Source organism: Bos indicus, chromosome 6, assembly GCF_029378745.1.
Source record: "Bos indicus isolate NIAB-ARS_2022 breed Sahiwal x Tharparkar chromosome 6, NIAB-ARS_B.indTharparkar_mat_pri_1.0, whole genome shotgun sequence".
In the NCBI taxonomy this organism is placed as follows: domain Eukaryota; kingdom Metazoa; phylum Chordata; class Mammalia; order Artiodactyla; family Bovidae; genus Bos; species Bos indicus.
The window spans coordinates 4,725,292-4,747,190 of NC_091765.1; the positions used below are offsets into that span (position 1 = coordinate 4,725,292).

At 40.6% G+C, this 21,899-nt stretch overlaps 1 protein-coding gene across 8 annotated transcripts in view; it reads left to right on the forward strand.

The window, feature by feature from the left end:
• PRDM5 (PR/SET domain 5) overlaps nt 1–21,899 on the forward strand; it is a 255,853-nt gene that overhangs the window by 13,808 nt on the left and 220,146 nt on the right. For all 8 annotated transcript variants that reach the window (XR_011567054.1, XR_011567055.1, XM_070791013.1 and 5 more), the window contains exon 2: nt 17,820–17,903. Coding sequence is in view for 6 of the 8 variants with exons in the window: in XM_070791013.1 (XP_070647114.1) it covers nt 17,820–17,903 (84 nt within the window). In the remaining 2 variants the exon portion in view is untranslated. The remainder of the gene's footprint in view (nt 1–17,819; nt 17,904–21,899) is intronic.

Here is a 21,899-nt window from a genome sequence, read left to right on the forward strand (position 1 = left end):
CAGCTTTCTTCACAGTCCAGCTCTCACATCCATACATGACCACTGGGAAAACCATAGCCTTGACTAGACAGACCTTTGTTGGCAAAGTAATGTCTCTGCTTTTCAATATGCTATCTAGGTTGGACATAACTTGCCTTCCAAGGAGTAAGTGTCTTTTTATTTCATGGCTGCAGTCACCATCTGCAGTGATTTTGGAGCCCAAACAAATAAAGTCTGACACTGTTACTTTAAAAAATGAGAAAAGAGTAAACTCATTTCATCATCTACCATTTCAGCAGTCACTTATAGAGATCCCTCTAAGTAATGTACTTTGGCTCTAATATTTTTAATCACATATTCTATAAGGGGGATATGATGTAATTTTCATTTGGGCTTGTTTTACACAATTATTCACTAAATGTTTATTGCCAAGATCTGTACCAGCTATTTGGAATGCAGTAGTGAACAAAATAGAAATTCTGGCTCTTGCTTAGCTTGCCTTTTAGTGACAGGATCCAGGACAGAAAATTGACAATGAAAAATTAGAAACATTTTATACTGTGCTAAAATGTTGAAAGTCCTTCAGAAAAAAAGAAAAAGTAGAGCTGGGTATTGTTGACTTGGCAGAGTGTGTGGGTGTGTGGATGGATGGATGTTACTCTAAATAGGTGATTGGTCCAGGTATGGGCAATGACTTAAAGGATGGGAGGGAAGGAGCTAAACATCGATAGAAGAAGAAAGGCCGCAGTTGGAGCAAAGGCCCTAAGATGAGAGTTTGCGTGCTGTGTTCAGGGAATAAGGAGAGCAGTGAGGTGGAATGGTCTTGTCGAGGGGCTGGGCACCAGGAGAGGAGGCAAGAGAGACCGAGAAGGGCCTTTCAGGCTACTCTGAAGCCGTTGACTCTACTTTGAGTGGCGTAGGAAGCCATGGCAGGGTTTTAGGCCAAGGAGGGACATGATCTGACTTGAGTTTATCAAGGATCGCTTTGACTGCTGTGTTGAGAATAGTTAGCCTCAGAGTAAACTAGGAGACTTGTTAGGATTCTTCTGCAGTAATCCACGTGAGAGGTGATGATGGTTTAGACCAAGATGGTGGCAATGTTGGAAGTGTAGTTTGAAGACAATGTGCTGATGAGATAAGTGGAAGAAAGGTAAGGATCAAAGCTGATTCCAAGGATTTTAGCCTGAGAAATTGGGAAGATTGGATTGTCAGCCAGCAACTGAGATGGGGAAGATTTTGGTGCAGCAGATTTGAAGGGGGGAGATCTGGAATTTGGTTTAATGCATGTTGATTTTGACAAGTTTATTAGATAACAGGTATGAAGAAGGCAGTGAGATAACAGCTGTTGCACCAGTTCCTCCTTCCCACCCTTTATAACATCATTTTCGTCTGCTTTATCTGTCACAAACCTTACAGTACACCTTTACTCCTTTCCCTTTATACCATCAGTTATCTTTTAGAGCAATTAAAAAATAAGACAGATTGTGTTATTTACCTTTATTTTGGTTTCTGGAGCTCATCATTTCTTTGTTTTGAATTACATTTTTGTGTGGTATCATATTCCTTATGTGAGAACCATATCTTTCGAACTTTTTTTTTTTAATTTTATTTTATTTTTAAACTTTACATAATTGTATTAGTTTTGCCAAATATCAAAATGAATCCGCCACAGATATACATGTGTTCCCCATCCTGAACCCTCCTCCCTCCTCCCTCCCCATACCATCCGTCTGGGTCGTCCCAGTGCACTAGCCCCAAGCATCCAGTATCGTGCATCGAACCTGGACTGTATCACAAGTCTAATGGCAATGAGTTTTCTCAGTTTTTGTTTTCTGAAAAAAGTATTGCATTTATTGACAGGTTTTTTCCTTTCTCATTATATTAAAGATAATTGCTACTTTTTTTGACTGACAACATTTCTGGAAAGTTTGCTTTCCAGAGGTTATAATATATAAGTGTTATGTTCTTCACACATTCTCTTTTTTCCCCACTCGGCTTTCAAGATTTTTCTAGTTTTCTTTGGCTTTTAGCAGTTTGAATATGATGTGTTTAAAATTAAAAAAAAAAAAAAACAACTTCTTTTATGTGTAGTTTGATGTCTTTTATCATTTTTGGAAGATTCTTAGCCATTTTCTCTTCAAATATTACTTCTGGCCAAAACTTCTTCTTCTGGGGCTCCCAATTACGTGCATGTCAGACCAGTTGATGATATTGTCTCACAGCTCTTACATACTTTGTTCTGCTTTATTTTTCCCATTTTCCCACTCTCTTTCCTTTTAATAGGTAATTTCTGTTGCCTTCAAGTTTATTGCTTCTTTTCTCAGAGTGTCAAGTTACCTGGTGATTCTGTCAAAGGAATTAATGTTTGAAACCATGTTTTTTATTTCTAGCATTTCCACTGGATTCCCTTTTGTAGTTCCCATGTCTTAGTTTAAATCTACTATATTCTTGCATGTTGTCTGCCTTTTCTAGTAAATTCTTTAACAAATTAACCATAACCACTGTTAAAGTGCTTGTCTGATAGTTCTAATGTCTGTGTCATTTCTGCATCTGATTCTGCTGCTTGCTCTGTTTCTTCACAATGGGCTGTATTTTTTCTCCTTGCTTCCTTGTATGTTTTTTTTGTTGTTGAAGGAGAATTGCTTTACAGTATCGTGTCGGCCTCTGCTGTACCGCAGCATGAACCATGCCCAAGTATACACGTCCCCTCCTTCCTGAACCTCCCTTCCACCTGCCACCCTATTCCACTCCTCTCGGTGGTCACAGCCCTGGTTTGAGCTCCCTGTGTCAAGCAGCAAAGTCCCACTTGCTGTCTGTTTTACATATGGTAATGTATGTTTCCATGCTATTATTTTTTTTAATTAATTTATTTTAACTGGAGGATAATTATTTTACAGTGTTGTGATATTTTTTGCCATATATCAACATGAATCAGCCATAGATATACATGTGTTCCCCTCCCCCATCCTGAACCACCCCCCCGCCCCCATCCCCACACACCCCTCCCTCCCCACCCTGTCCCTCTAGGTTGTCCCAGAGCACTGGCTTCCTGCACTGAACTCTCATTGGTCATCGGTTTTACATATGGTAATGTATATGTTTCAGTGCTATTCTCTCAAATCGTCCCACCCTCTCCTTCCCCCTCGTGTGTCCCCAAGCCTGTTCTCTATGTCTGCATCTCCATTGCTGCCCTGCGAATAGGTTCATCAGTACCATCTTTCCATGTACGTGCTTTAATGTATGATATTGGGCTTTCTCTTTCTGATTTACTTCGCTCTGTGTAATAGACTCTAGGTTCATCCACCTCATTAGAACTGACTCTGATGCATTCATTTTTTGTGGCTGAGTAATATTCCATTGTATATATGTACCACAGATTCTGTATCCATTCATCTGTTGATGGACATTTAGGTTTCTTCTTCTATGTCCTCAGTTCAGTCCAGTTGTTCAGTCGTGCCTGACTTATTGTGACCCCATGGACTGCAGCACGCCAGGCCTCCCTGTCCATCACCAACTCCCAGAGCTTGCTGAAACTCATGTTCATTGAGTCACTGATGCCATCCACCCATCTCATCCTTTGTCTTCCCCTTCTCCTCCCCTCTTCAGTCTTTCCCAGCATCAGGGTCTTTTCCAGTGAGTCAGTTCTTCGCATCAGATGGCCAAAGTATTGGAGCTTCAGCATCAGTCCTTCCAGTGAACATTCATGACTGGTTTCCTCTAAGATTGACTGGTTTGATCTCCTCGCGGTCCAAGGGACTCTCGAGAGCCCTCTCGTATGTCCTAGCTATTGTAAAAAGAACGGCAGTGAACATTGGGCTACATGTGTCTCTGTTACAGTTTTCTCAGTGTGTATGCCCAGTAGTGGGATTGTTGGGTCATGTGGTAGTTCTATTCCTAGTTTTTTAAGGGATCTCTGTACTGTTCTCCATAGTGGCTGTATCAGTTTGCATTCCCACCAACCGTGCCAGAGGGTTCCCTTTTCTCCACATCCTCGCCAGCATTTATTGTTTGTAGATTTTTAATAATGGTCATTCTGACTGTGAGGTAATAACCTTGTTGTAGTTTTGATTTGCATTTCTCTAATACTGAGTGATGTTGATCATCTTTCCATGTGTTGCTGGCCATCTATATGTCTTCTTTGGGGAAATGTCTGTTTAGGTCTTCTGCCCATTCTTTGATTGAGTTGTTTGTTTTTCTGGTATTGAGTTGCATGAGCTGCTTGTATATTTTGGAAATTAATCCTTTGTTATTGTTTGCAATTTTTTTCTTCCATTCTGAGGGTTGTCTTTTAATCTTCTTTTTTGTTTCCTTTGCTGTGCAAAGCTTGCAAGTTTAATTAACTCCCATTTATTTACTTTGTTTTTATTTCCATTATTCTAGGAGGTGGGTCAAAAAGTATCTTGCTGTGATGTATATCAAAGTGTCCCACCTATGTTTTCCTCTAAGAGCTTTATAGTTCCTGGCCTTACATTTAAATCTTTAGTCCATTTTGAATTTATTTTTGTATATGGTGTTAGAAAGTGCTCTGCTGCTGCTGCTGCTAAGTTGCTTCAGCCATGTCCGACTCTGCATGACCCCATAGATGGCAGCCCACCAGGCTCCCCCGTCCATGGGATTTTCCAGGCAAGAGTACTGGAGTGGGGTGCTATTGCCTTCTCTGAGAAAGTGCTCTAGTTTCATTCTTTTACATGTAGCTGTCCAAAAATCCTAGCACCGCTTATTGAAGAGGCTGTCTTTTCTCCACTGTATGTTCTTGCCTCCTTTATCAAAGATAAGGTGCCCATAGTGTATGGGTTTATCTCTGGGTTTTCTGCCTTGTTCCATTTGTCTGTATGTCTGTTTTTGTGCCAATACTATACTGTCTTAATGACTGTAGCTTTGTAGGATGGTCTGAAGTCAGGAAGGTTGATTCCTCCAGCTCCATTCTTTTTCAAGATTGCTTTGGCTATTCAGCGTCTTTTGTGTTTCCATATAAATTGTGAATTTTTTTTTGTTTTTGTTTTGTGAAAAATACCATTGGTAGTTTGACAGGGATTCCTTTGAATCTGTAGATTACTTTGGATAGTATATTCATTTCCACAATATTGATTGTTCCAATCCAAAATTGTTATATCTCTGCTTCTATTATGTCATCTTTGATTTCTTTCATCATTTTTTTTTTAATAGTTTTCTGCATACAGGTCTTTTGTCTCTTTAGGTAGATTAATCCCTAGGTGTTTTATTCTTTTTATTTCAATGGTGAAGGGGATTGTTTCCTTAACTTCTCTTTCTCATTTTTCATTATTCGTGTATAGGTGTGCAAGGGATTTCTGTATGTTAACTTTATATCCTGTGGCTTTACTATATTTGTTGATTAGCTCTAGTGATTTTCCGGTGGAATCCTTAGGGTTTTCTATGCTTAGTATCATGTTACCTGCATCTAGTAAGGATTTTGCTGCTTCTTTTCTGATTTGGATTCCTTTTATTTCTTTTTTCTTCTGATTGTTGTGGCTAGGACTTCCAAAATTAGGTTGAATAATCGTGGCAAGAGTGGGCACCCTTGTCTTGCTCCTGATTGTAGAAGAAATGCTTTCCCTTTTCACCATTGAGAATAGTATTGGCTGTGGGTTTGTTGTATATGGCTTTTATTATTTTGAGGTGGGTTCCTTCTATGCGTACTTTCTGGAGAGTTTTTTAAAATCATAAATGGGTGTTGAATTTTGTCGAAAGCTTTTTATGCATCTATTGAGATGATCATATGGTTTTTATCTTTCAGTTTGTTGATACGGTATATCCCATTGATTGATTTGTATATACTGAAGAATCCTTGCATCCCTGAGATAAATCCCACTTGATCATGGTGTATGATCTTTTCATGTGTTGTTGGAGTCTATTTGTTGGAATTTTGTTGAGGATTTTGCTTCCTTGTATGTTCTTAATTTTTTTTTTTTGAATGCCAGTGTCATGCAAAACAATCAAGAGTGTAGTAAATAGTATTTATGCTCTGAAATACATGCTTTTGTTTTGTCCGGTTATTAGTGGAGGAGTTTGGATCAGTCTGGGTAGGAGATAAGGTGGGTTTGCGTTATGCTGCTTTTGTTTCTTTCAGTGAAGCACAGGCTTCAGGCTGTGAAGCTAGGCTGCCTTGTGGCTCGGGCGGCGTTCAGGGTCTCAGTGTCTGTGGCTGCCTCAGTCAGTCCGGTAGGAGGTCAGGCGGGCCTTCTTCTCTCAGTGAGCCCCAGGCTCCGGGCTCTTTTGGGCTGCCTTGCGGCTCGGGCGGTGCTCTGGGTTTTTCTCAGTGTCTGTAGCTGCCTCCGTTTCCTCCTGTCCCTGAGTGCCTGCACCATAGAGGGGTCCTCTCACCCAGCTGCACGCTCTGCCCTAACCCTGTAGTAGACTGCTGTGTTGTTATTTGAGGTCTCTGTTCTCTGGTTCAGCTTCACTCTTATCTGGGGTTGGTTTATCAGCCTGAGCTCTGGGAGTTGAATTTCCATAGCATTCCTATCTCTCTTTCCCATGAGAGCCAAACGTTTGTCTTGCATCAGTGGTTGATGTTCTGTGGGAGAGTGCTTCCTGTCCATACCCAAGGGTAGGCATCCTCTGAGCGTTGTGGTACAGGTTCCTTAGCCTCCTGCCCCTCCTTCAGTGGCAGTGGGTCTTTACTCGTGTCTTGGAGGTGACAGAGTTTGCTGCTTTTCTTCTTACAGGGCAGAAGGGTCAGGGTGGGAGATGCAGGGAGCGCATGTTTTGCAGCAGCTGCCGTTCTCTTATGCCTGCACCACTGAAGGTGGCTCTGTCCTCCCTTCTGTCCCCGGGTTTCCCTTATATGGAGACGTCCTTGGAAGGGAGTCTAAGCGTGTGAGCTCCCCTTGGGTCTGCGGCTGCCGTTGGTTCTAACACAGGCAAGCTGTTTCACATGCATTCTTTAGCAAACTTAAAATGTTAGTTGATTTCTCGCTTGTATGGTAGTGGGCAGCTCCTCCTTATGATTTGTCGTAGATAACCTAGTGCTCTCCTCAAGAAAAGTAATTATTTTATAGTTAATCAACCTTTCTTATTTTTAGGGTAGGAGTGAATCCTTGATGAATATTGAACTTTGAAAAATTTAACATTAATGGCATTTCTATATTTTCTTACTGTTTTTAATACTTAACAAATCTATCAGTTTTGAAAAATATTTTAAAATCTCCCACTCAGGTTCTTCTTGCATTTCTCATATTTTTATGCTGCTGGTTTCTTACTGTTCTGTATTCTTCATACGTACACTTTATATCATTATGTAATGTTCTGTTTTACTCTGGTGAGTTCAGCCATTAATTGAACCTTGTCTGATACACCATTGCCTTTGTTTTCTTTGCTTTTATCTGTATATTTTTGTCTACCCAGTTCAATAAATTTTTTTATTACTTTCTTTTATCTTTTTGTAATCATGTGTAGCTAGGTTATAGTACATAATGCAGATTTATAATCTCTTCATTTCATAAGAGATTTAAAACTTCATATTTAGTGTAATGACTGATATAACTGATTTTTATTCTTGTCATCTTTATGCTTATCACTTTATCATTGTATTTTAATTTTCCTTATTTTTGCTGTCCAAGTCACTGTTCATTCTTTTTCCCTCTCTTCTTAAGGGCAACTCACACCTCAATTTGATGATTTACTTTTCCCCTTTCATAATCAGATGCATGTCACTTTTATTTGATAGCTGGCACTCAGCCATTTTCTCCACACATATGGTTTTGCCCACAGGATGCTCATTTCTGTGTTAACTTCCCTCATCTCCTCCCTCACCCATTGCTCCCCCCAACCTCTGCCTACTGTACAACCTTGGAATTGCTTTTATCTTCCTGCCTGCCTGCCACCCCACTAAGTTTTGACAAAATGGTGTGTTACTTAATTTCTTTAAAAACATTTTTTTTATTGCTTATACATATTAAGTTTCATAGAAAGAACATGTCTGCGTAGCTTTCTTTTGGTGATGACAGTTGAACAATACTCATAAAACATAACTGTTCTTGAGTAACTAATAATTACCAAAAATCATAATTGTACAATATTGAAAAATATACAAAAAATACGATTATTGGAGAACAGTTGCTCTACAGTGTTGTGTAGGCCTCTGCCGCACATCCTCACGAATCAGCCACAGGTACACGTATTTCCCTCCCTCTGAGCCCCCTCCAAGTTCCCAGCCCACCCAGCCCTCGGGGTTGTCACAGAAAAGAGTGGAGCTCTGTGTCACACCGCGAGTGCTCCCAGGCTGTCTGTTTACATGCATGGTAGTGTGTGTATTTCCACGCTGTGCTCTCAGTTCGTCTCTCTCCAATGTTCTCTGTGTCTGTGTCTGCATTCCTGCCATGCAGATAGTTTCATCAGTACCGTATTTCTAGATTCCACATGGATGCTTTAATATACAGGATTTGTGTTGCTCTGACTTCCTTCACTTCGTATAATAGGCTCTAGGTTCATCCACCTCATTAGAACTGACTTGAATGAATTATTTTTTATAGCTGAGTAATATTCCATTGTCTTTATGTACCACAGCTTCTGTATCCATTCATCTGTTGGTGGACATCCGGGCTGCTTCCATGTCCTAGCTCTTGTAAGACTGCTGCAATGAATGTTGGGGTACACGTGTCTCTTTCAATTATGGTTTTTTCATGGTATATGCCCAGTAGTAGGATTGTTGGGTCATACGGTAGTTCTGTTCGTAGGTTTTTTTAAGGGATCTCCATACTGTCTTCCATAGTAGCTGTGCCAATTTACATTCTCACTAGCAGTTCGAGAGGATTCCCTTTTCCCACATCCTCTTGACCATTTATTGTTTGTAGATATTTTAATGATGGCCATTTTGACGTGAGGAGAACCCTCTTTACCCAGTTAATTGTGTTTCATTAATTTTGTGTGTTTGTGCACCATCTATTCATTTTATTTTTCTGATTTCTGTCATTTATTCTGGCTCATTTGTTTAGAAACTTTTCAGTTCTTTTTCTCATATCATGTGGATAATACTGTGTCTGAATCTGTGTGTATCATCAAACAGCTCTCCTTCCCATCAGACTGTGAAGGATTTCCTGACTGGATATGTGATTCTTAGGTTGTTGTGTTTCTCTTTCAACTTATTCTCCAAAAATATTTAACTAGGCAATTATGTGTTTTCAATTTTAAAAGTTTCTTTATTGAGTGCTGCACTTGAATCTCCTTAAATTCCCTTATGTAATTGACATATTCTGTTTATTTATTTATTTTGCCATGCTTCATGGCCTGTAGGATTTTAGTTCCCTGACCAGGGATTGAACCAAGATCATCGACAGTGAGAGCATGGAGTCTTAACCACTGGACCACCAGGAAACTCCCAACGTAATTCCCTTTAATTAAAGTACTCTCTCCTATAGATGTTCTGTTTTACAAGTATGGATCTTATTTTTCTGTTTGGTCTCCCTCGTAGGCAGCTGGGCCCTTGTATAGGCAGTCTGCTGTGGTGGTTTTACTGATGCTCACGACGGGTTATTGGGGAACACTGTGGCATCAGTCCTGCCCTGGAGGCAGACGGCTCTTTGTGGCCTGCAGTGGCAGGTGGGCTCTCAGCGGCCTCCTGGCTTTCTGGTCTCCTTGCACTTTGCTGGGCTGCAGGGATAGGACGGACTGTGGGCTGTGGCCCTGCCTTCTGTGACTTCCAGCTTCTTTACAGGATCCCCTGGTTCCCAGTCCTCAGCACTGCCTCTTGTGCTGTTTTCCAGTGAAGTACTCAGGCTTTTTGGGAGAATGCCTCACACCAGTTCTGTGCCAGGACCTAAGACTTCACTTATGCAGCTTCACATACATGCTTGTGGAAGTTGTTTTGCTCAAGAGAACAACTGGCTTAGAGCTGGGGTTGAAGTAAAAGGTGCTCCTTTCAGGTTATTGTATTCCAGAATCACTTCTCCTTCACAGCTCTCCTGCATTTCCCATTTCATACTCCTTTTATAACTGATGCATTTTTCTGCTTTATCCTGGGCACTAGCGCAGTTCTTTGCTGATGTTTGCTGTGTCAGCTCAGAGTAACAGGCACCTGCAGTAATCTAAACCTCAGAGGTTATGCTCTCTCAGTAACAAGGTGTGCATTTGCTGCTATCAGTTCAGTGGCTGCAGATGTCAGGGTGGAAAATTTTGCGATTCTCTCGGGCTTAAAATGGCTGCTTTAGCCCCAGCTATCATGATCTTATTCCAGATGAGGATAAAGAGGAAGTAACCAAGGCATTAGGGTGTTTGTTACCTGCCGACTCAGCTCTCATATAAGAGCTATTGTGGTTGGTTCATACTATGATTTCTGCTTTCAGGTTGTTAGCTCTCCTCTCTGCCTAAATGGAGAGCTGATAATGCAGTTTTTCTACGTAGATACATTAGTGCCCTCACAAAGGTCAGTGTTCTAATACTAACGAGAAAGGAAAAGAAGATTGGATATTCTTCATATTGAGCTTTTTAGAAATGCGCTTTTTTGGTGGCCTACTTGAATTGCAAGAGCACACACATGCACAATAGTTGGCCTTGAAATATAATTATATTCTAAGTGGGGACTCTAGCCTCCTTTTGTGAAAAACATTATTTTACATATAAATGATTCAACTGCAGATTGATTCACTTTAATATAACTTGTTTCATTTATATGTATATGTGTTTTATTTGCTGAACCATTTCAAAGTAAATTACAGGCATTATGACCATTCGTTCCTCCATATTTCAGCATAAGGACATTTTCCTAAATAGCCATACTATCATTTTAGCATCCAACAAAAATAAGTGATTTCTTAATGTCTTCTAATTTCAGCCCATATTCAAATTACTCTAAGTACCTCCAAAATGTTTTTATAGCTGTTTATTTTTGAACTAGAATTCTCATGGACCACCTCTTATACTTAGTTATGACTATTAAATCTCTCTTAACAGTCTCCCTCTTCCCATTCCCTTAAAAACAAAACAAAGCAAAAAAAAAAACACAAAAAACAGTTAATCTCTGAAGAGAGCAGGCTCTTTGTTTGTGGTATTTGTTTTCTCAAGGCACATTATTTAATGTGTTTCTCTGTTGGTGGTGGTGTTCAGCTGCTAAGTCATGTCGACACTTCTGCGATCCCATGGACTGTCCAGGAGAAAGGCTCCTCTGTCCATGGGATTCTCTCAGTAAGACTACTGGAATAGGTTGCCATTTCCCTGTCCGGGGGTTCTTCCCGACCCAGGGAGTGAACCCACTCTCCTGCATTGCAGGTGATTCTTTACTGCTGTGCCGCCCGGGAGCCCTATTTGTTTCTTTGTCTACTGTATTTCTTCTAATATGAGGGTTAGATATGTACTTTAAAAAAAAACAACACACAAAACCACACTGATATGTGTTAAGCACTTCTGTCTGCCCTCAGGAGCCTCAGGAAACAGTGAGTCTCGGCCGTGGGAGGCAGGAAGGAGCACAGGCAGCGTCTCCCGCTCCCCGGTTACGTGGTGCACCTGTGCTCCCTTCTAGATGGTGGGGTCTCCCCAGGCGCCTGGAGAGAGACAGGACAAGGGGAAGAGGTCTGTGCCCTCTGGAGGTGCCTGGAGAGCCTAGCAAACGCCCCTGTCACATGTCCCTGTGACAGACACTGGGGAACGAAGGGCTGGGATGATTTACTTCATTCTGTGTTTTAGTAGCAGGCATCTAAGATGGTCTTTCTCTTAGTAATGCCAACACTGCGCTGATGCAGCTTGCCATTGTAAAGATGTAACATAATCTGTAGGTTCATACTGTATGGATACCTATTTTACTGTCATGCTTTTACCTAATGGTTTTAGCATTCATTTGATAATCTTTGCCTGAAATCAGTTCCTCCTCTTTTTATAAATTAGATTCCTCTGTAAAGAAGAGCTTTCCTTCATTATCTTCTGCTGTTTGGTTATCCTGATGTAGTATTATTGTTGAAAAGAGGAGAAAATGCTTAGTTCTTTCTCTTTATTATTTTTTATAGGCTAATATGGCAAATGAGGTGTTTCAAAAATTCTTTTTTTCTCTTTCTGACAATCACTATGGACTTAAGAATGTGTTAATGTTTCAATTACACTCTTGTTTTCTTTGATTCTCAAATTGTTTTAAGTTTGGTCTATGGACGCTAGGATTTGAAAGCTGAAAGGAATCTTGCTGCTGCTGCTAAGTCGCTTTAGTCGTGTCCGACTCTGTGCGACCCCATAGACGGCAGCCCACCAGGCTCCCCTGTCCCTGGGATTCTCCAGGCAAGAACACTGGAGTGGGTTGCCATTTCCTTCTCCAATGCATGAAAGTGAAAAGTGAAGGTGAAGTCGCTCAGTCGTGTCCAACTCCTAGCGACCCCATGGACAGCAGCCCACCAGGCTCCTCCGTCCATAGGATTTGCCAGGCAAGAGTACTGGAGTGGGGTGCCATTGCCTTCTCCTAGAAATCAGCTAATCCATATCTATGACTTCCCAGGTGCTTTAGTTGTAAAGGATCTGCCTGCCAGCGCAGAAGACACAGGTTTGATCCCTGGCTCGGGAAGATCCTCTGGAGAAGGAAATGACAACCCACTCTAGTATTCTTGCCTGGAAAATCCCGTGGACAGAGGAGCCTGGCAGATTACAGTCCATGGGGTCACAAAGAGTCTGACATGACCGAGCGACTAAACAACAAGGAATCTTAGAAATCAGCAAATCTGGATCTCCAAGTTTTATAGCTGAGGAAACAAGCTCAGAAGCTCGTCCACTCTGTTGTGTCACAGGTAATTAGCGGCAGAGCAGGGGTTAGGATCCAGGTCTCTGGAATCCTCAGTGCTTTCCTCACTGAGCAAAGCTTTCAGCAGTAAAGCTTGCTTTCACATTCTTGCTAATAATATTAGTCAAAATGACAGAAAATGGCCCACATGCTTCCAGTCATACATTTTTTTTATTAAAAGTTATTGTCTAGTCTGGTGGGTCCCAAGTTGAATGGATATTTATCTGCATTGTTTAGAAAGCGAAGAAGCACTGTTGTAGTCTCAGCGTTGAGCTAGTCAGAGAAGTGAGTTTGACTTGGACGATTTGGTGTTTGCAGGTTGAATTTGTCTTACAGTCACATTTTATTTGATCTGCACAGAATTTTGGAAACTTGAAATTTATTGCCTATATATATATATACAGAGAGAGAGAGAGAGAATACTAGTGATTTCATATACAAATTTAAATTGTTGGTTTCAGTAAAATATTCAGTTGGAGTTGGAAAGCTTTTAAATGTGCATGTCCCTCCAGCTGCCCTCCTGGCCACTCCCTGCTCTATCCTGTATATATTTTTGTCTGATGTTGTGCTGCTTTCCTGCCTCATCTTCTAAGCATTTGGGTTAGTGATTCTTTAGATCGTTGGAAGCAAGGAATTCTAGGAAGATTTCTTGAATATAGGTTGAAGGTAGTAATAATCAGACCCACAACCAGCAAGAAAATGGTAGAGTTGATAGTTTTTTTTTTTTTTTTTTTTGCTGCTAGTATGAGATCTTCAACAGCTAAATCACGAAGTAAAACCAATGATGACAAGAAGTCAGCTAGAAATTTTTGAAATTTTCAAGGAGATAGTTAGAAATGTTGCTTTCCTTCTAGTCATTAATTATGAACCTCACTTTGGGTGTTGAATAGGCTCATGCACCTGGTCAGAAATATCTGCTAGAGAAGGGAATGGCAACCCACTCCAGTATTGCCTGGGAAATCCCAGGGACAGAGGAGTCTAGTGGGATATGGTCCATGGGATTGCAAAGAGCAACTGAAAACACACCTGCATATATAATTTATATTATGATGAATCCTATGAAATTTTCATATATCAAACATGATCAAATACTAGCAATTTCATACAGTTCAACCAAAAGAAAAAAGTTACAAGTATATGGAGTGTGCGCCCTAAATCTTCCTTCCATTAGAACATTACCCAAGCAATATGAAGCCTGCTGAGGTAGGAGAGACTTACTCTTAGGTTAGAAGTATCATAGAAAATGGTTAGTGAATAAAGCTGTGTATACATTGAAATTACGATTATGAGGAAGTGCTGCTTGTATAATAGAAATGACAGTGAACAGAGAGAGAATGGGGCTGGACAGCAGGTGCTGGGATTCTTAGGGGAAGGCTAAGAGTGGGTCCAGTAAGTATAAAAATTTCATCAAAAGCCAAATATAAATTGTTTTAATTGTCTTCAGTGTTTCTTACCACAAGTATATGGGTATCTAAGAGTTAACTATTGATATTTTATAATCTTGCAGCCACAGAAACTCGTTTATTTGATCGCATCATCCCAGTATACTCACTAGTGTGCTTTGAAGGCAATTTTACCAAATCGAGAGAGCTAAATATAAATTTATCTCCTCTATCTGAATTTTATGTCAGTGTATTTCAAATTGAATTGCAGCCCATTGGTGCGTTGTGAAATTAATTTGATTATTCACTTCTGTCAAAACTAGTGTTTTTTCAAAAGTGAAGTAAAATGGAGTAGAAAATATGAAATACATTGTACAGAGTAAAGGCAGTGTTACTTCAAGACATTTACATTTTAGTTTTTAAAGCGTGTGTTTCTGTGCACAGCTGACCTTTGACCAACACGGGAGTTAGTCCACACATAGCATACAGCTGGCCCTCCACATCTATGGTTCTTCCACACCTGTGGATTCAACCAGCCAGGGTGACGCGACTAAAATATCCATTTAAGTGGACCCACACAGTTGCAACTGTGTTAAGGGTCAGCTGTGTATATGTGCGTATACTAGAACAAGATGCAGAATGTATTTCTTGGCTCGAGTGAGAAATTTGAAAGCTGTATTTATTATAGTTTGGTAGTTTTATTTTATGACAAAGTGATTGCTCACTATTAGTAGCAAAGCTTTAAACTCAGATTCCTGATTCTTATTTTGAGTTTTCAAAGCTTAAGAACTTTAATAATCTTACTCGGTCTGCATCTAAGCAGGCGTTTTCCCCCTAATCCCAGTTGTTTTCTTGGGTTTCTGTCTCTTTTCAGGCGTTTGAACCCTGCTTAAGTGCCTGATACAGTTTTCCGTGTCCTCTGGGTTTGTGCCGTGGAGAGGGGCTGACTGGCACAGGCACATCTCTTTGTAAAGTGTATTCTCAGATGGTTTTCTTCCGCAGTAGTTGATGAAGGCTAAATATATGACGAAGTGGAGTGAAAAGTTGAACTATATATGCATTAATACCAAATCCTCAAATTTATTGCTCAAAAAACTGCGTAATACTTGGTTTTTGTCTTTGAAGTTGGCTAAAATAGCCAAATAGCAATCTGCCTGTTGGTGTACTTGTTTTTGGTTTATTTAGGATTATAGTTTTGATTTCAGGGGTCTTCCTAGCATTTTCTGCCTCCTAGTTAACATTCAGCAATAGATCTTCCAGACTCTGCTGTTACTTGTGACTTCTCAGAACCTCTTTCCTGTATCTGTCAAGTGAGGGCCTGGGTTGTTGTTACCGTTTAGTCGCTAAGTCGTGTCTGACTCTCTGCGACCTCGTGCACTGTAGCCCACAAGGCTCCTCTGACCGTGGGATTCTCCAGTCAAGAATACTGGCATAGGTTGCCATTCCCTTCTCCAGGGGATCTTCCTGACCCAGGGATCGAACTCCCGCCTCCTGCATTGCCAGGCAGATTCTTCACCACTGAGCCCCCAGGGAACTGTGTTAGCTAGTTGTGCTTCCTTTAAGCTTTAACACTTAACTGTTGCCAGGAGTTGGGTTTTCTGTTGTTCATTAAGTCATTTATATTCCTTGAAACACTATTTTGGTGGCTTTTTCCCCCCTTAACAATGTTCATCAGAAGTTCCGCCATGTCCTTATGGAGGGAAGGGTTCTACTGTAGAATAGTCACGGAAGGTTTGGGGGAGACTCACAAGGACGTGCGGGATCCTGTGTCTTCTCTGAACCATGTCTGTGGCATGCTTGGCTGGACAAGCGTGACCCCACTCCCAGTCCCTCCAGCCCCTGCTTGATTGCCTTATTGTGAAGACAGTTTTGCTCACCATCCACCCTGCCTCACAGATCCCTCCCTGTGGGGGCCACTCCTGGTTTTGCCAGCGGTTCTTATCTGGGAATTTGTCCTGTACACAGCTTTCCACATCCCACTCCCAGAGATTCTGATTTTAATAAGCTCAGGATTCTGAATTTGAAACAAGTGACCCTGGTGAATGAATCTCTTGATGGTGATTCAAAGCTTGTGCTTGGAGAAGCCCGGGTTCATGGAGTGCCTCCTTGGTTGATTGAAGGATTGGCAGGAGAATTTAAACTTTATTTATGAACAGTCTTCCTTTGAGAGTGGCAAGCCTACTTCTTTTCTGTTCATAATTGGGGTGAATTTATAGTTTTTATGGAAATCAGGTGATTTTCTGCCTGGTAGGCTTGTCTCTCAAGTCAAGCAAGACTCTGCTTCTCGTGGCTGCAGAGGTTTGAAACATTAAAGTATGATGTTCAGAGTCTTGTCAGAATGTAAATGTTGAGCAATTTAACCCTTTTATGTTGGCTCCTGTGTTGTGGTTTCAGGCTGTTTGGCTAAAAATAGATTTAAGTTGGATTTAGATATGTAAATATTTTCTGTTGGGTAAATTATTTAATATTTTAAATGTGTTTCAATCACTGGGCAGGAAGATTTAGAGAAAAATTTTTTCCAGAAGAGAAATAATAGTTTATTTTTGTATCTTGATTATTGATTATTGTACTAATTCATTTTCTTTCTTTTTTCTTTTTTTTAAAATTTTATTTTATTTTTAAACTTTACATAATTGTATTAGTTTTGCCAAATATCAAAATGAATCCGCCACAGGTATACATGTGTTCCCCATCCTAAACCCTCCTCCCTCCTCCCTCCCCATACCATCCCTCTGGGTCGTCCCAGTGCACTAGCCCCAAGCATCCAGTATCGTGCATCGAACCTGGACTGGCAACTCATTTCTTACATGATATTTTACATGTTTCAATGTCATTCTCCCAAATCTTCCCACCCTCTCCCTCTCCCACAGAGTCCATAAGACTGTTCTATATATCAGTGTCTCTTTTGCTGTCTCGTACACAGGGTTATTGTTACCATCTTTCTAAATTCCATATATATGCGTTAGTATACTGTATTTATGTTTTTCCTTCTGTCTTACTTCACTCTGTATAATAGGCTCCAGTTTCATCCACCTCATTAGAACTGATTCAAATGTATTCTTTTTAATGGCTGAGTAATACTCCATTGTGTATATGTACCACAGCTTTCTTATCCATTCATCTGCTGATGGGCATCTAGGTTGCTTCCATGTCCTGGCTATTATAAACAGTGCTCCATGAACATTGGGGTACACGTGTCTCTTTCCCTTCTGGTTTCCTCAGTGTGTATGCCCAGCAGTGGGATTACTCTCCAGAAAGCAGAAATAGAAGGAACACACCTCAACATAATAAAAGCTATATATGACAAACCCACAGCAAACATTATCCTCAATGGTGAAAAATTGAAAGCATTTCCTCTGAAGTCAGGAACAAGACAAGGGTGCCCACTTTCACCATTACTATTCAACATAGTTTTGGAAGTTTTGGCCACAGCAATCAGAGCAGAAAAAGAAATAAAAGGAATCCAAATTGGAAAAGAAGAAGTAAAACTCTCACTATTTGCAGATGACATGATCCTCTACATAGAAAACCCTAAAGATTCCACCAGGAAATTACTAGAAATAATCAATGACTGTAGTAAAGTTGCAGGATATAAAATCAACACACAGAAATCCCTTGCATTCCTATACACTAATAATGAGAAAACAGAAGGAGAAATTAAGAAAACAATTCCATTCACCATTGCAATGAAAAGAATAAAATACTTAGGAATGTACTAATTCATTTTCAATATAATCATTACTATTCAGGGTGAAAAGTTTGGACCCTTTGCTGGAGAGAAGAGAATGCCTGAAGATTTGGATGAAAATATGGATTACAGATTGATGTGGGAGGTGAGAATCTGATTTTAAATATTTAAAATATGTTTCTCTTTGTACTATTTAATTCATTTATAAGGTTAGGTTAATAGATATTGATATTAGTTGACTGTTTAAGCATTGAATGTTTTAGTTTTAAGGAACCTGAGTACCTTGAGAGTTTAGCATTTAAAAAAAATTGTTGAAATATATAACTAGATAATTATTCTAGAACTCTGAATCAGTTTATATACTTCATCATTAAAAATGTTTAATTAATTGATTTATTTGTCTGACCTCGCCAGTTCTTATTTGCAGCCTGTGAGGTCTTCGCTCTTTGCTGTGGCATGTGGGGTTTTTTTTAGTTGCTGCATGTGAACTTTCAGTTGTGCCATATGGGATCTAGTTCCCTGACTAGGGATTGAACCTGGGCCTCGTGCATTGGGAGCCTGGAGTCTTAGCTACTGGACCACCAGGAACGTCACTGTACTTCATCATTAAAAATAAGTCATCCGTGAATAAGGATGTTTGGATTTAAAGATAAGCATATTCTTTTTATGGATTTAGAATTTGATTTCTGAAAATGAAATTATGTTTTTTGTTTAACTTTTATTTCCCAATTGCAGTTCTAATTGCACAGGAACAATTCCGAGCTTTATATTGGAACAGAAATCCCAGCTTAAAATGTACTTTACTTTTAAAAACATATTTAAAGAACTATGACACTGTTGATAGTCTTTTGCAATCTAAAGTCTCTCTAATGCAGGAATTTATATATGCAAATACACATACATATATATTATGTATATATTTGGAGAATTTTCATCCTAGCTTATGGCACTTACTTTCATTACTGTTCTTTTCTAATCTTTAGAAAAAGAAGGGCCTAGGGGGTGGAAATGGAAAAACAGAGGTGTGGATATTGTTTGAGAAAAGCTGGAAAAGGAAACTCAGTTCCAAGCATTTTATTTGGTGGGTTCCATGAGGGGATTGGGAGCTGAGGTATGTGTGGATGGGGCTGAGAGAAGTAGGATCGTTAAATCAGAGAGGGATGCAGCGCTGGACCAGAGAACCAGGCATACACCGTCTCTCTGAATGTGCATTTATCAGTTAGGGTCACCAGAGGTGTGGGTGGGGGGTGTGTTTCCCCCAGGGGATTGGCTCACATGATTGTTGGGGTGCCACGCTGGAGCCTGTAGGCTGGAAACTCAGACGGGAGCTAAGACTCCAGTCTTGAGGAAGAACTTCTCGAGCATACCTGTTTTTGCAGTTGAGTCCTTTGGTTTGGTCAAAGGCCACACAGAGTGTTGACAGTAATCTCCTTTATTTAAAGTCAGCTGACTGTAGATGTTAGCCACATCTGTAAAACACCTTCAGTGAAACCTGGGTTACTATTTGATTAAATAACTGGGTACTGCCATCTGACCAAATTGACACATAAAACTGTACTATCTGCAAGCAAAACAGATTTTTAAGCATCACCGTATTGCTGAAACTGTTGGATGTAGGGAGTAGGGTTGCTTGAGAAGGAGATTCTTGAAAGATTTCTGAAGTGCAGGTGATGGAAAATGGAAATTTTATAATATAGTCTTTAAGTGGAAAATGTTACAGGTTTGCCTTAATTTAATATACTGTTTTAATTGTTTATGTTTATAAACCTAAAAAGATTTCTAATGCCCTTAACTGTTTTTTGGGCTTCCCTGGTGGCTCAGACGGTAAAGTGTCTGCCTGTAATGTGGGAGACCTGGGTTTGATCCCTGCGTTGGGAAGATCCCCTGGAGAAGGCAATGGCAACCCACTCCAGTATTCTTGCCTGAGAAATTCCATGGATGGAGGAGCCTGGTGAGCTACAGTCCACAGGATCGCAGAGTCTGACACAACTGAGCGACTTCAGTGGGTTTCTGTTTTTCTATAAGGTGTTAACTTTCTTAGCAGTTAATTTTTTTACCATAAAAATTTTCAAAAATCAAACATTTATGTGACAAAATAAATAAACCACACATGATAAAAACATAAGTTATTAAAGAGGTCATTAATGACTTTTGATATTTGTTTTATTGTCTCTAAAAGTTTTAATGTTGTGGTCAGGTTAATATCTTGCATTGAAAAAGAAATCTTCCATATGGGCAATGTAAGGAGGCTGCCAGTGCCACAGTAGACCATCTCTGCATTCTGTGTTCCTGTGGTTCTATGGTATCTTATATTGTTTGTTTTTACATTTCAATAATATACCCAATTCTCTCACTTTTCTACCCAAAGAGCTATTGATTATTAAATCATTCTGTATTCAGGTGGTGTTATACTCATGTAATGATTGCTGTTCTCTGTTTTCTTTTACTTTTTATTTTATGCCTGTTTTGATTAAACAATATTTGTACTTGTGACCCAGTTCAGAAGGGTACTGGTGAAGAGGCTTCCTGTGCCCCACAAGCCCTCTCTTCTCACCTAACAGCTTGGATTCCTTTAATCCAGGGTTCACGTGCTTCTCCCTCATGGACTCCTTCCTTCCGAGTCTGGTCTTCAGGCTTGTTGCTGGGCTCTGCGCTGCACTCTTGCACTGCTGGGCAGGGCAGAGGATGCTCTCAGTGTTACAGCTTCTTGGGGGAGCATTTGAAAACAATCAACACACCATCTGAACTGCAGCAAAGGTTTGCTGTTGGCTAGCTTTAGTTCTGTTCCTTATTGTGTTAATGGAGAGAGTGGCTTCCTATCCTTGAGATGCATTCTTCAAGTCCATTTTTGATGTTTTAGCTTTGGAGCTGCCAGGATTCAGAGGGTGCACAGAGAAAGGAGGATGACTGGTTCTACTGCAGTCTTCCCCTCTTGGAACCCTTTGAACCCTCTCAAAGGGAGATAGTGAGCCTTCCCTCCCCTGGTGGGTAATTTGGGACCAGTTACTTAAGTCATTTCTAAGTAACAGTGGTAAAGAATACGCCAGCCAATGCAGGAGATGCAGGTTCAATCCAGATTCCCTGGAAATGGGAATGGTAACCCCCTCCAATATTCTTATGTGAGAAATCCCATGGACAGAGGAGCCTGGCAGACTGCAGTCTCTGAGGTCACAAGAGTCAGACACAACTTAGAGACTAAGTACACCCAGTGGCTCTAGAGTGAACCATTTTCAGCTCTCAGATATGTGGTCCTTCTCCAGCCAGTGGTTGTCTATGCTGTGGTTATGGAGCGGGAGCCAGGTAGTGCTGTGGTGTCTGCAAAGTGACGTCATGCAAGAAGGCACACGGCATGATAGCTCTTTGTCAGTTTATATTTTGGTTATGGTGTCCGCAGTTATGGTGGACAAGGCCACGGGCCCCTAGGGGGCGTTTCACACCAGAGGCTTGGAGGTACGGGTGAGGATTGTGGTTACTGGTGTGCCTGAGTCCCTGTTAGTGTGGGCCAGGTGAGGGTTTCAGTGGGGAGTGTTGACTTTGTCTGCTGCAGCCTCCCCTCTCCCTGCTGAGGGGCAGCTTGGTGCTCACCGATGCCCACTGCTCAGGGCATTCACCGGCACCTCAGCCTCCCTTTGTGTTGGCCACCAGGATTTGAGATCGGGGTCTGAAGAGACTGTCTCCTCTGTCCTTAAGTCTCCTTGATACCTCAGGGTTCTCATTTAAATTTTAGCAAAGGAATTCTGGATTTCTGAAGCCTCGGGCCAATTATAGAGTATGAAGTTGGAAACCAGTGCTCCATTGTGAATGCTTCTCATTGCTAGTTTGTGGAATGTGCGCAGTTGTCTGTATTGTATTCTGTTCCTTCCTTAAGTAGAAGTCTTTCTGCATACTTTTTCCCAGGTGGTTTGGAGTCTGAGATACATTTTCTTCTGTTCTCTACCTGCTCAGACTTGGTCTAAGACCAACATCCATTGGAGTAATGTTGTTAAAACTCTCAGTAATCTTTGTTTTTAAATCTCCAGGATCTTCTCTTTTTGTAATATTTTCTTCATTATTTCAAACTACAGCTCGAATGCCTTTTCTCCAGGCACTGTCTCTTATTCTAACACGTATCTCTAAGTTGTGGTACCTTTATATTGTGTGG